Source organism: Cyrtonyx montezumae, unplaced genomic scaffold (assembly GCF_038088225.1).
Source record: "Cyrtonyx montezumae isolate F1298 unplaced genomic scaffold, pur_monq_1.0 scaffold_2, whole genome shotgun sequence".
Classification (NCBI taxonomy): domain Eukaryota; kingdom Metazoa; phylum Chordata; class Aves; order Galliformes; family Odontophoridae; genus Cyrtonyx; species Cyrtonyx montezumae.
The window spans coordinates 10740729-10753781 of NW_027071936.1; the positions used below are offsets into that span (position 1 = coordinate 10740729).

At 41.0% G+C, this 13053-nt stretch overlaps 1 protein-coding gene across 4 annotated transcripts in view; it reads right to left on the reverse strand.

Moving 5' to 3' along the window:
• The window catches only part of ZNF827 (zinc finger protein 827), a 94221-nt gene that overhangs the window by 21049 nt on the left and 60119 nt on the right, over positions 1–13053 (reverse strand). For all 4 annotated transcript variants that reach the window (XR_010622202.1, XR_010622203.1, XM_065736368.1 and 1 more), the window contains exons 6-8: positions 11978–12226; positions 11246–11303; positions 7241–7344 (exon numbers count right to left, since the gene is read on the reverse strand). Coding sequence is in view for 2 of the 4 variants with exons in the window: in XM_065736368.1 (XP_065592440.1) it covers positions 7241–7344; positions 11246–11303; positions 11978–12226 (411 nt within the window). In the remaining 2 variants the exon portion in view is untranslated. The remainder of the gene's footprint in view (positions 1–7240; positions 7345–11245; positions 11304–11977; positions 12227–13053) is intronic.

Here is a 13053-nt window from a genome sequence, read left to right on the forward strand (position 1 = left end):
GAGGAACCTCTCCATTACCTCCATGTATCTGCACGAATTCATACACGTGCGCAAATAAAAGAGGACCTGGTTGAATTTCACCCCAGACAGGTATCAGAAAAGGAACAAAGTTAATTGTTTGCTTTTTAAGACCAAAAGAACAAGATTTTTCAAGGGTTAATGAGTACCTAAAACTGCGTTCTGCAGGCAACGATGATGGCAGCATGGCACCTACCTCTAGCACCACTTTCAGCAAGCACATTTCACAATAATGCGGAGATGGAAATGAACAACAGGACCTAGTGCCTGCTGGAGAAACCCCGCATAGTGAATTAAGTGCCACTCTACATTATTCCACCCCGTCAGGAAGCCGACGAGGGTCAGGTGCTCTCACAATCAGGAACCTGAAGGGGTTACCGAGTATCCTGGATGGGCAGAGCTCAGAGCGAAACTGAAACCAAATGAAATGATCATAAGCATCAATAATGGAATAAAGCAGGGAAAAAAAACAACAATAACAACTCTACGTAAGTCAGTTCCTTTAGAACTACACTTCCTCTGCAATTACATGGCAATAAAAATTGCTGTTCTGTCACAGCAGCAGAAAATGCAATAAGGATCTGGAAATATTTAGACTTTGAAGAAAGACTGAGGTGTAGCACTATGATTAAGAGATAAGAGCACGTCATACGAGGACAGCCTGAGACTGCTAGGATCGTTCAGCCTGCAGGGAAGAGCTTGGTGAGATCTTTTCAATGTGTACGTATACCTGATGGTGGGGAACAGCGAAGACAAGACCAGGCAAAGGTACAAACTGGAACATGGGAAATCCCATTTAAACAATAAAAATAAACACACCTTTTTTTCTTTTTCTCTTTTTTCTTTTTCCTGTGCTGCAGTGGTCATGCAGTGGCACAGGTTGCTCCGCAGACAGCTTGTGGAACCTCCATTCTGGGAGAAATTCAAAAGCAGCCTGTACTAAGAATCACAGGACCACCAAAATTCAAACCTTACGACTGATACCATTGTCCCAGTGCTCCTCAAATGCCAGCAGCACGGAGCTGGGACCGCTGTCCTGGGGAGCCTGTTGGAGTGCCTGACCACCTTGTCAGTGAAGAACCTTTTCCTAATCCAGTAGAGTTGAATTAGATGATCACCAGAGGTCTCTTCCTACCTCAACCATTCCATGTCTCCTCTCAAAAATAACTTGTCTGGGGGTTCTGCTGTTGTGAATGTGTAAGAAAATCGATAGCTTGTAATTGTACTCTTCACTCCTAGCTTTTCTTTAAACATTCTGGCATTTAGGACTGTAAAAAAAAAAAGCCTTCATAAAGCGAACAGAGGATTATCCATAAATGTGAAGTTAGAGCCTTTTCTGCAGATGTAAGCAAACAACTGTAAGAAGGTGTGAATTGTTCTAATTAATTCCATGGGCACATAGCTGGAAAGCTACACAGTGGCAATTTAAATGCCAACATTTCCTTGTCAAGCACTTCAACAGAAATCCTTAGGGCCTGTGTATTTCACAGTCTCCTAAGGCCAAGCACATTTTCCAGGGTTACAGCAGTGCCACAGAAATCAAAACCTTGAGGTCTCCTTTCCACAGTGCAGGTACAGCCATCTCAGGAACAATACAAGTTAAAAATAGGAAGTCTGGCAGCAGACTAGATGAGGCCAAGCAGGAAAACAATCATTGGCAACTTAAGGAGAAATGCAAACTATAGTCAGATTCATCTAACTTCAAGTCCACTCTATTAAAATCCTGACTGTCTTAACTAACCTGGAGATTACTCAAAATTCAGAGCCAGTTGCAATGCATGGGTGCAGAAGTTCAGTTTGCTGCGGAGCAGAGGAGGCCACAATCACAGCACAAATACTACCAGAAGTACAACGTATAAGTGGGCACGTTTGTAGGTGGGACAGCCTCACATGCAAGATCACAACATCAAGATTACAAAGAAAACCTTAAAGTGTGTTAAAAAAATGGATCAGGCACAAAGCAATACCTATGCAACAGAATGAGCTTAACTGTTTATCACATTCAAACACACTCTCAACATTCAGGAGGTATTCCCACTACAGTTACAGAAGACAGTGAAAAATAAGCGTATTACAGCTACGTCAATGTAAGTTAAATGGCAAAGTGTCATCACAGCTGGAAGATATGGACTTGCCTTTACCTGCTTAGAGCTCAACATTCCCACAGACTACTAGAACAAAAGACATGAGCCCATAGATCCTGTGGTTTAGCTTACATGGTGGCCACACAGATGTTGGCACCACAGTGCTGGAGAACGTGCACAGACGGGGCCCAGGGAGCACAGGAATCTGCCTGCTCCCTGTGGAAGTTACTGTGGAACTGCTGCTTTAGAGAAAAGAAGTAGCAGCAGGGTGTAAGCATGAGGGCAACAGGAAAAAAACATTCTACAGATACACACATCTATGAATCGTTGCCACACGTATTAATATTATACCATCAACTGCATTAGCAGTAAAAATACAACTGATTAAACTGTTACACATTTCCCCCCCCCCCTTTTTTATTTTAAATGATCTGTGCAACTGATTTAATATTAACTTACCGGCATTTCTGAAGAGGAAACATGGGCTATTATCTTACAGCTCACTGAAGAGCATGGAGACACAGTGACAGGAGATGCTCTGATGTATTTTAGAAAAGGATCTTGAGGACAGATGCTTTATTTGCTTTATTTCATTAAAATAAATACTAGTGGTGAAATTAGCTCTTGCACCAGTGGATGGATTTCAGAGCGTCGGGACTATTCATGGACTACAAGACCCAAAACCCCACATGTTCCAATTCCAGAAGTCTGTTTAATCCACATGAGATCCATTGACCACAATCAAAACTTTGGACCACTTTGGACAGCATGCAAGAGTTTGTACTGTGAGTATTCGTCAACTGAACAACACAACCACCGACAACCCATCACTACTGCAGATCAGCATCCAACACCAAGACATCACTGGACCGAGCTTTGCTGTGCCAGTCATCTGTCTGTCAGTCTTTCCCCATTTATTACCATTTCTTTTATTCTTTGACTCTAAGAAGTAGCCATTGCCTAATATAGTCTTACCTGTAATGCTTATTAGTCATAATTAGCTAATTAGCCAATTTTGCCTCCAAGCAAAGTATACTAGTTGTTATTAGGAAAGCTGTCAGTAAATCGATGTGTATGATTCCTCTGAGTCTTGGATGACTCCGTCGTGGTAGCGATCCCTGCTGACCAGGGGAGGCACGGCCTGGGAGACTACATGCAGATATATACTATATATATCATACTATATGCAGATACGTGTGGAGAAAAAGATACTCCTCAAACCCATGCCTGGAGACTTGGACAGCATTAATGAATCACTGGAAAAGAAATAGTGAATGTTACCTGTCTGGATTTCGTGAAGGCAGGTTTGATTTACAGAATGAGTCAGTGAAAGTGGAAAACTATTAAAGCACATTAAAGATTGGCTAAGGGTCAGGAACACCAGCGTAAGATCAAGTCTTTAATTTTTCTAGAGATCTGGACTGAACTGCACTGTCTGACTTACAACTGAACTGTTTTCTGTCAAAAGAAACCAGTCATATAAAACAAAAGATAAAAATACCTTTTTAAAGCAATGGTTTGAAAAGAACATCTTATTTCTTCTCCGGACATTTTCTGAGCCAAAAAAGGTCATTATGGCTCTTGTTAAGGGGAAAGGCAGAAAGTACTGAATTGTTCTGAATGTGTCCTTTGCATTGGTCACAGCCTTGATACTACTGTGCTTTTTTGGGCAAACTGTGTCAGATCTGGGCAATATTTCAATATTCATTTTCATTGTTGAACAAAAGTGAACTATATGAGTAGTGATAGCAATCCAGAAGAGTCCATACATCTGCAATTAACTCTGTATGCTTATTAAGGTACAAAATGCTGCAGAAAGGAAGGAGAGTAGTTCCTCAAATCTATCCAATACTTTTGAACTACAGGAAATGACTTTATTTCCTTCTCAAATTATTAACAAGTCACCACAGATTATCAGGGAGCTATCATTGCTTCTGCTGGACCATCGAGCCCCTTCTGACAGCTGTGGGAAATTTCCCTTGGTTACCAGACTTAAAAGCTGCTTCATGCTCACTACGTATTTCTGCCTACGATACCACTGCTGATCAGCATTGCTTTACCTTTACCTCAGGCCTTTATTTCCGCCCCTAAGTGCCTCAATCAGTGAGTTGCTTTCACACATACTTTAACAGGTCTTTCCTAGTTATTTCCTTGGGGATCCTATATACTCAACGCCCTACAAAAAGAGCTCTTCCTCTTCAATTGCTGATCTTGCAATTTCCTAATAAACTGACAACAAAGCGAAGTGGAATGCAGTAAGAAGGGAAAGCACCAGGCTGAAGGGCCGCTGCTGCATGGTCTGATGGACTGAACTGGGGACTGACCACACTTAAAAATCCTCTTTAGTGTCCTCAACATGAAAAAAAAAACAGCGTTGTGTTGAAAAAAAAAAAAAGCAGAAATATGATGAAATTTCAGAGCATTAAGGAAATAATATTGACAGCTACAATAATAAGAGAAACAATTCAAATTAGAAGGTCATATGCCTATGAAGTAGCAACAAGAACTGCTCTTACGTGCTGTAATACTGTGAGCTGAAAATGTAAGGGAGAAGAAAACCCTGTTAGCGTTTGATTAGTAAATGAATTGCAAGGCAGCAGAGTGTTGGAGTTAAAAACTGTGATTGAGAGAGGTATTTCCAATATACGTAAAGAAGATTTAATGCCATGGAAAAAAGTAATTTGTAACACCTTCAGCAGAATAGCATGTATAGTTCTGACTACACATATGCACAGATTAATTTCCCTAAATGGGCAGAAAAAGGCTACGATGTTGGTCAAGGAATGGAATCTCTGTCATACTAACAGAGACTAAAAGATGTTGACTGGCTCACTTTTCCAAAAATGAAGACCAGATTAAGGGGACATAAGATAGCATATCAAATAAGCCCACAAGAGAGAACAATTATCACAGCCGAAGGACAGCACTGGTAGAAGACAAAAGTAGAACTTGCTGTGAGTAAATTGTGGCTGAGGGTGGTCCGGCTCTTACAATGCGTAAATTCAGTATTCTGAAACGGTTCTTGTACAAATAATGATGACAGATTTTGAACAGAGCTTGATAAATGAATGATATTACATAATGCTGTTACCCATCACAAACAGAATCGAACTTGACACATGAGATACGTGACTGCCTTACGTTCTTGTCACTTCTCCCAGTTCCTCTTCAGCTAGGTTGCCAAGAAGACTGCACGCAGAAAGTTTCCAGGAGTCTGGGGGTACAGCCATTCGTACTGGCGCTCTCTTGAAAAGAGGCACGTGCACGAGGTTCCACCAAGGCCTCCCAGACCAGCCTGCAGCACAGGCTTCCTTTCCTCATGCCACTATGCCTGCTGCAGTCATGCCTCGTCACAGAGGGCCAGCACACAGCAGCAGCTCAGGTCCCACACTTATCCATCAGCCCCATTAGTTCTGGTGACAGCTATACAGACTGGTATTTTTGGACGTGGTTGGATACTGGTTACTGAATGCTGCTGGCTGTTGGCAGTTAATCTGCTTGTATTTTAATGGATGAGCTGAAGTAACTGTCATTTTGTATGCTGTTCTCCTCTAGTTCTTACTATCCTATTTCAGAGATGAAACAAAACTGATCTCAACTGAAGGCATACATGTGATGCCACATACACATTTCCACAGCATTTTCTGTTACATCCTGTTGGCTTTTACAATGGTTTGTTACTGTTCCTTTATGCTGCTCTCGGCAGGGATTAAGCTTTGTCTGAGCTATCCATAGCAGCTTCTAGATAATTTCTTCCTGCAAGGCTGACACTAATAGGAAATCTATCTGTGGGTATTCTACCATTCTTTCACATGAATATCACATTTGTAATCGATTAAAAAAAAAATTCAGTCACATTCCTGTTGCTACTGTGAAGCTTCTGTTCAGGTCCAAGAATTGTTTTGCTGAGGAAATGCATGATAGTGCTGTTCCAAATAAATACATTTTCTGTAACATATACTGCTGTTACATATATTATGTAGTAATAATTGCAGAGCAATATGCGTTACAGCTCACAGACCAATCCAGTCATTACTTGTCCTGTATGGAGTAGAACACCAGGAAACATAAATGTACAAAAAACATCTCCTCAACAGCCATGTTAACGCTCCAGTATGCCCCAACCAACTACATATTTTACATCTCTTAAGCACGAGCTTAAACACGTCACCAAAACCCATCTGTAGGTTTTAAGGCCTCACTTAATGTCTTGTGGAGAATTAGAATTCTTATGCACCCATCTTGGTATGGTATAAGAGCACTGCTGCCAGAAGCCCCATCCTCTGAGGAATTGAGCACTGCCTGAGGAGTCCATGAACTCTTGCCTGTCATCTGGGTATATGAAATTGTGTTCAATTCTGTGTTTTGTCACCATCAAAAGCCAAAATTGAAGTGCTAACTTGGATTACATTTGAGTACTTAAATGTGCCACTGGTTCTCCTAGTCCTGGGTTACAAAAACCGCTGCCTCCTCGAGAAAGCGTGGTTGGGGATGGCCTGAAGACCTTTGTTCTTATGCTACAAATTTTATTCTTTTTCTGCCATGCCTATTTACCCTTAGACAACATCTAACTCTTCACCTCATCTGCCACTTCAGAAGCTGTCAAACGGCCGTTCAAGCATTAAAAAAACCGAAGGGTCTGTTAAGTTGTAAATTAAATGACAGTCTATAGCTGAAAATTAGCAGTAACATGCCCAAAACTTTATTGATTGCTAAGAAAAGGTGAATAACCCCCACTATGGCTGGCTGTGTAATTACTGACCTTTGGAACTCAAGAGCTATTAATTTAAGAACAGATACCAGTGAACTAGCAAACGAAATATTTCGCAGCAGGACGGTAAAGGCACGTATCAGGTTTGTGCATGCATTCAGTGCCACCTTGGAAGGCAGCGGTGTATGTCTGTCTTCTCTCTTTTAACCAAGAATATGATCCAGGCTATATCTGGACATAAAAAGCCTGTCAACTAGGTCTGAAGATCAGTAGGACTGCACCTCCAGATACTAAGGCCTTTCAGTACGCTGTAAGAAATACACATCTTTCCAAATAGCTTCTAAAGTGACGGCTACAGGTGGGAAAACTGCATTGCCAAGCTCAGCCAATTAAACTAGTTTAACTAATGGAAAAAAAAAAGTCTTACCTGGTGCAGATGTCCTTCCGTGAAGAGCAGTTTCAGTAGGCAGGATATCTTTCGAGTTGGAAGTGAACGGTGATTGTCTAAATGTGTCTTCAGAAAAGAAAGGGCTATGGGGGAAATAAGACACCTTTTAATAAACAAGGCAGCAGTTACTGAAAAAGAAATAATCATTTTTGACCTTAACATCTTAATATAATAAATATCATCTTGTTAAAAGCCATGCTTCACTTACTGAATTCACACTGAAAGATATCCAGACTGTGAGGTAAGGTGTGGAGAAGAGACAAGATTTGGGAGAGCAAAATCTCCCACAATACTTTTCATTACTGCACGTCAACAACTCAGATTTGTTCTATCCCAACACAACATAGGTCAAGAAAATCACTGTTTCAAGAATCTGTATTCTACTCCCATAACGTGTGGAATATACACAAAATAGTTGAAAGAATTTAATAACCTGAGGAATATAGTAATTACATTCAAAACAAAACTTTTCCGATTTTCAGTTGAGATGCTGAACAGTTCTTTATTGACAGAGCATTCTGCGTATGAAATTAACTCTATTAATTTGAATTGGAGAGCAGGAAACAATTCTCAGAAGCCAACTGAACGCAGACTGCCCAAACACAGCATAGACCATCAGCCACTTGATGCTAAAAAGGATACTGTGCTTTGCTTTTAACTAATAGGCAGTAAAAGTTCATTCCGAGCAAAAAAGGGAATTCATTTAAATCTGATCTGCACCGTATTGAGATTCCTTGAGAGGCTGAGAAATCTGTTTCTTTTGCTTTTATTTTTCACTACTGTTAATTTTTTGCTGTTCTACACATGGCTGCTAGCGGGATATTTGAGTACTTCTGCAGAAGTTTGAACATACCCATAAACAGTCACAAAGTTGAGCTGGATGAAAATCATGAAGCTGCCCCAAACCTTGAGCAGTTCAGTGCATGCAGATACCTGATTAATCAGGGTAAAGTGAAGAGCACCAGCCCACATGTGCGAAAGTTAACTTTTCCAAGACTCACACTCCCCCTCAGGGGTGACATAATATAAACCAGACTGACGCTGTATAAAAATACCGTGTAATTCATTGCAATGTTCCTCCCACTGGCTTAATGATGATTAAAAAAAAAAAGACAAAAAATGTTTAGTAACTGTTGTAACTCTTCAGAATCACGCAGCCCACTCAGGTTTCCGTGCTGGACTGCCCGGTGCCACACTGTTTGTTGCTAGTTCTGGACACAGTGAACGATGCAGAGCTCATCCGTTTCAGGTTAGGATATAAATCCTGAGGAGGCTGCTGTTGAAGACTGCATTGTGTTGGTGTCTTAAGGGTCTCCCGTGTTCGCCATCGGCCTCCAGTGAATCACACAATCATCTGTGGATGTGCCTTTGTCTGTTGTTTTTTTTTAACCTGTCTAGAACAGCAGATGAGTCCCTTCAGTGTCAGCCCTATCACTGTCGGTATTTCAGTGGGCATGCCCTCCGATTCCTAACTGAAAGTATGGACGGACAGTTCCTGCAACACAGAAACTACATATGCTGTTCACAGTCCCTTCTGATGAAGATTAAGCTTTACTACTACCTCTTTTTTTTTTTTTCTTCTGGCTGCACTTTTCCAGTTTTCTGTCTACACAGTTCTCTAGATGAAAGAAACTTATCTTGGCATCTCATGCTGGTGTAGTCGCTTCCAGATCATTTGCTTCTCCGCTTTCTTTCTCCTTATCACAGATGGCAGGTTCTACCATCTCACTCAGCCACTGAACTGTGAGGAATCCTTGCCAGTTTCGGCTGCTTGAGCAAAGTCATATGGAAGTACACGCTTACGCAGTCCAGGAATACTCACAGGAAGAATAGCAACAGACGGGTGACAGAAATGTTTATATGGAATAAGACACAAGAAAAGAAGCACTTGTGTACCCTCAGCTTGCGGGGCTTTGCTCCTTTAAGACTCTCACCAACGACATGGCTGAACCGCTCTACTGCCCGATTACTCACAGGTGGACGACACTGACCTCACCTTGACTCTGCAGCTGTCAGCAAACTTCACATAACAATTGTGATTCCAGTGCCTTCCTGTCATGACTCCAGATGTAGGATGGTGAGCCAAACTGCAACACTACACGTTTTCTTAATGCAGCCTTCGTGCCTCTATTCTCCACTGGCTGCTCCATCACGTTCTATTTTTGAGAGGTGTCATACTCTTACCAGTAAAGACTTCCAGCTGTTTGCTTGGTTTGGGGTGCTTTGTTTCTTTTTTTGGCAAGGTCCTTTGAGTCAATCTGTTAGAACTCGCAGGATTTAGCAGACTGACTCACTTGTCCTTAAGAAGCTCTTCTCAATCATGACTTCTTCTGTTGATAGACAGGTAAGATGAGAAAAGCACCCAGAACACTTCAGTCGGGCACCCTGCTTTTCAAACACCGATGGGTAGCAGCCATTATCAGGACGTCTCAGTAAAATTCAGTGCAAGTTAGACAACGGCCAACTGTTCTTCTACGTGGCAGCGGCCTTGTAAGAAGGAAGGTTGTCTGAACTGTCCTCAACCTTTCCAGTTTGAACTGTTTTTGACAGATCCAAAAGTAGCTCTGGATTCTCACACCGGTAATATCACAAGACACTAAACTCTATTTTCTCCCCACTATTTGTCACCCCTCCCTGCAACATATACTGGATGGTTAAGGAGGAGTTGGACAATGCGTGCATTCAACTCTAAAAGTATCTTTCAGGCTTACGCTTTTTAAGAAGTAACGGGAAGTCTGTGCAGTCTCTGTCCCACAAGTTCCCAAACCAGCAAATATGAAAAGCATTCACAATAACCAGAAGTTAAAAGCTCAATTTCATTCTCTTTCAACCTGTAACATCAAAAAGATCCCTAATGGGCATTTACTGAGTAGTTCAGTTTATTAAAAACAAATTTATTACAGTTACCATGAAAGAAAGAGATGGGCCTAGGAATTTAAGATGAGCACATTTCAGAGACCTTTTCTTCTGCAACTTGAAACGCTTTTCAAATTCTGTCTGGACAAAACTGCCTTAGTTATCAAGCCCTGCACATGCTGGGAATTTCTGCACAAGAGGCTGCAGAGACACTGAAGGTCTTACTCTATCTTCGAAGGAACTCTCTGACACTTCAGCCACAGTCTTCAAAACAACCCACGCTGACCAGAGAAATTCCAGGGAGGACATCAGTGTACATATTCTTGTCTCCGGGGCTAGCTGACACCCAAAGTAATACCTGCTTACTCCTAACTATGGGCTCCCAACTTTTTACCAATTCTAGCTGACACTTATTACACAATAGCTTTGAGTTTTTCCCTAAGGACACCTTACTTTGCTGCTCACGTATTTAAACAACCTGTGAGTTTGTTCCCAGCCAAAATACAGTGAATACAGGGTTTCTCTCTTTAACAACACATGCTGTAATTGAATCATATTTTTCATTCCTGTATCATTTCACATATTGTGTTAATGTGACTAATCTTCAGCAAAAATTCCATTAGCATTGTCTCTTGCAGTCTTTTAAAAATTCATCTCTAGAAGGCACTGAGAAGACAGAGAAATGCTAAACTGGAATTTTATTCAGGAAGTCCAAGTTCGACACAAGAGTGAATCACAACACCCCTTCTTACATTGGTCCATGCCTTAAATCCAGTTGTCAGCCCGTTCTTCCCCCAAGCACCGCGTGTACTATGCAGTTTCAATTAAACTTTGTTTTTTGCAGAAGAAGAAAGCGCACAGAGAAAACAATTCTTAAAACCAAGTGTGAATACTTGATCACAGGAAAACAGTCACTTTGGCCCAAAGGCTTTTTGCAACATGGACACTAAGAAATCCTATCTATTGGTGTAATTTCTCACATACAATTTCCATTACTAAAAGAAAATATCTTACACTTGTAATACCAGGTCACATTTGCAAGAGAGAGACATATACAAAGTTCACAAGGCAGAACTCAGCAATGCCATTTACGCCGCGGCTTTATGGATAAGAACAGACTGTGCTTACCTGACTGTAGTTCTGATGGTGTTATCTTTATTGTGATTGTGCTCTTTGCTCACCTTTTCTGCAGAGGAATGTACATTTTTTTGTGATTATAGGAAATATCGTTATTTTCCCTATCAAATTTTATTCAGCGGAACTATTTTAATGCTTTCTGATAACAGTATAATCCAGAATAATTTAAGGGGAATTGGTTACAGAAGAAGAGCAGCTTTTAAAATGTAACTCATACCAGTTTTTTTCAGCCTCACACTTCAGTGTTAGAGCTCCATGTGCACTACAGCCTTTCATTAAACAGAGCTCAAATCGTTGGACGTATGTAACAGCTGAAGTTCACCTTCTATGTGCAAAGAAACGGACAGCACAACTTCAGGAACACTGTGTGCTTCAGCCACTGTCCATTTATGACAGTAGCTACCTCTACATTCCAAGGCCTCGATCAATCAGCTGTCACTAATCATTTAATTAGCCTTCAAAAATACAAGAGTTGAACTCTGGCTTTTCCAATTGAGTTAAAATATTATGAACCCGATCAGACTGTTACAGTGCTCTGAAACATATGTTAACTACGGGGAACATTTGGCAAGACTTCTGTATTTCAAATCCAAGGGTGGAAGGGCTCTACCTCCTATTATGCTTCAGCCTTAGCCATCTCATACTTTTGTAGCACCTTAATGACTATACACGATCTCTTTCTGCTCTTTAAACTCTGCTTTCAACTATTCCCACTGCTTTTACCTGATAACTGGAAGAGCAGCTCAGATGCCATCTTCACTGATATATCCTGGCTGAACAGACTTCGTTCTGGGAGCACGCGACCTTCTGGTGCCTTCTGCATGTGTTCACTAATGTCTCGCCCTAATAAAGTGCTGTAGCCAACGTTTTGGCTGGGTTGGCTGGGGGATGCTGAAGTCTGAGAATCGTGAATGTCAACTTCCATTGGTTCTTCTTTTATCTTTACAGTCTGGGTTTCCTTGTAACTCTCAGCTGCAAATACGCATTAAAAGAAAAAAGAAAAAAAAAAGCCACCACAATTACTTGATTAGGTTACAATTTTTCAGAGCACTCAAAGCAAGAGTCTCAATTACAAAGTTTAATTTGTATACTGTATAACAGCAAATGGTGAGAGAAACAAACAGCTGACTGCTACAATATTCTTCTAGGAGCTGATAAATAGTAAAAATCTCTTGAAAATAATACTTTAAGCTACAGAGCAGAAAACTACATATTTGCAAATCTGAAAATTACATCATTTTTTTTCATCAACACCGTGTAATCACATCTCCCAGTTTGTGAAGCTTGACTTTTATTTACTGCATGCCGTTACAACTAAAAACCCACTCTTCAAAGCTGGGCACTGCACTTGTCTTGCAAACTCTTAGTTGCTCTCTATCAGAGAAGTACCAGCACAGACTGTTGGAAATAGTGCTATAAGGGTGGAGGTAGTAACCTCACCCCCTGTTCCCTTTTCAATATGAGATAAGTAGTTTTCTAATACGGAACAACCTTCGATATTCCCTCAGATATTACAAGACCCGATAACCTTGATGGCTTTGCTTCCATACAGCCGTATCTTTCCATATCTATCTTCCTCTCCAGTGTACTAAACGTAGAAAACAAAACTATCATTTAGAAGCAACTTGGCTGCCACGCTCCCAACGCCCCTATCCTGATTCAGACTTTCAACTGCGAAAAGTGAAGTTGAAGACCTGAAGTTAAGCTCAGAGAGATATGACAAGTTTTTCTAAGGATCTTCTTTCAGAGTGCTCCTGAAAGGACATTATCTATAATGGTGGAACGGCCCAACCAGGTGT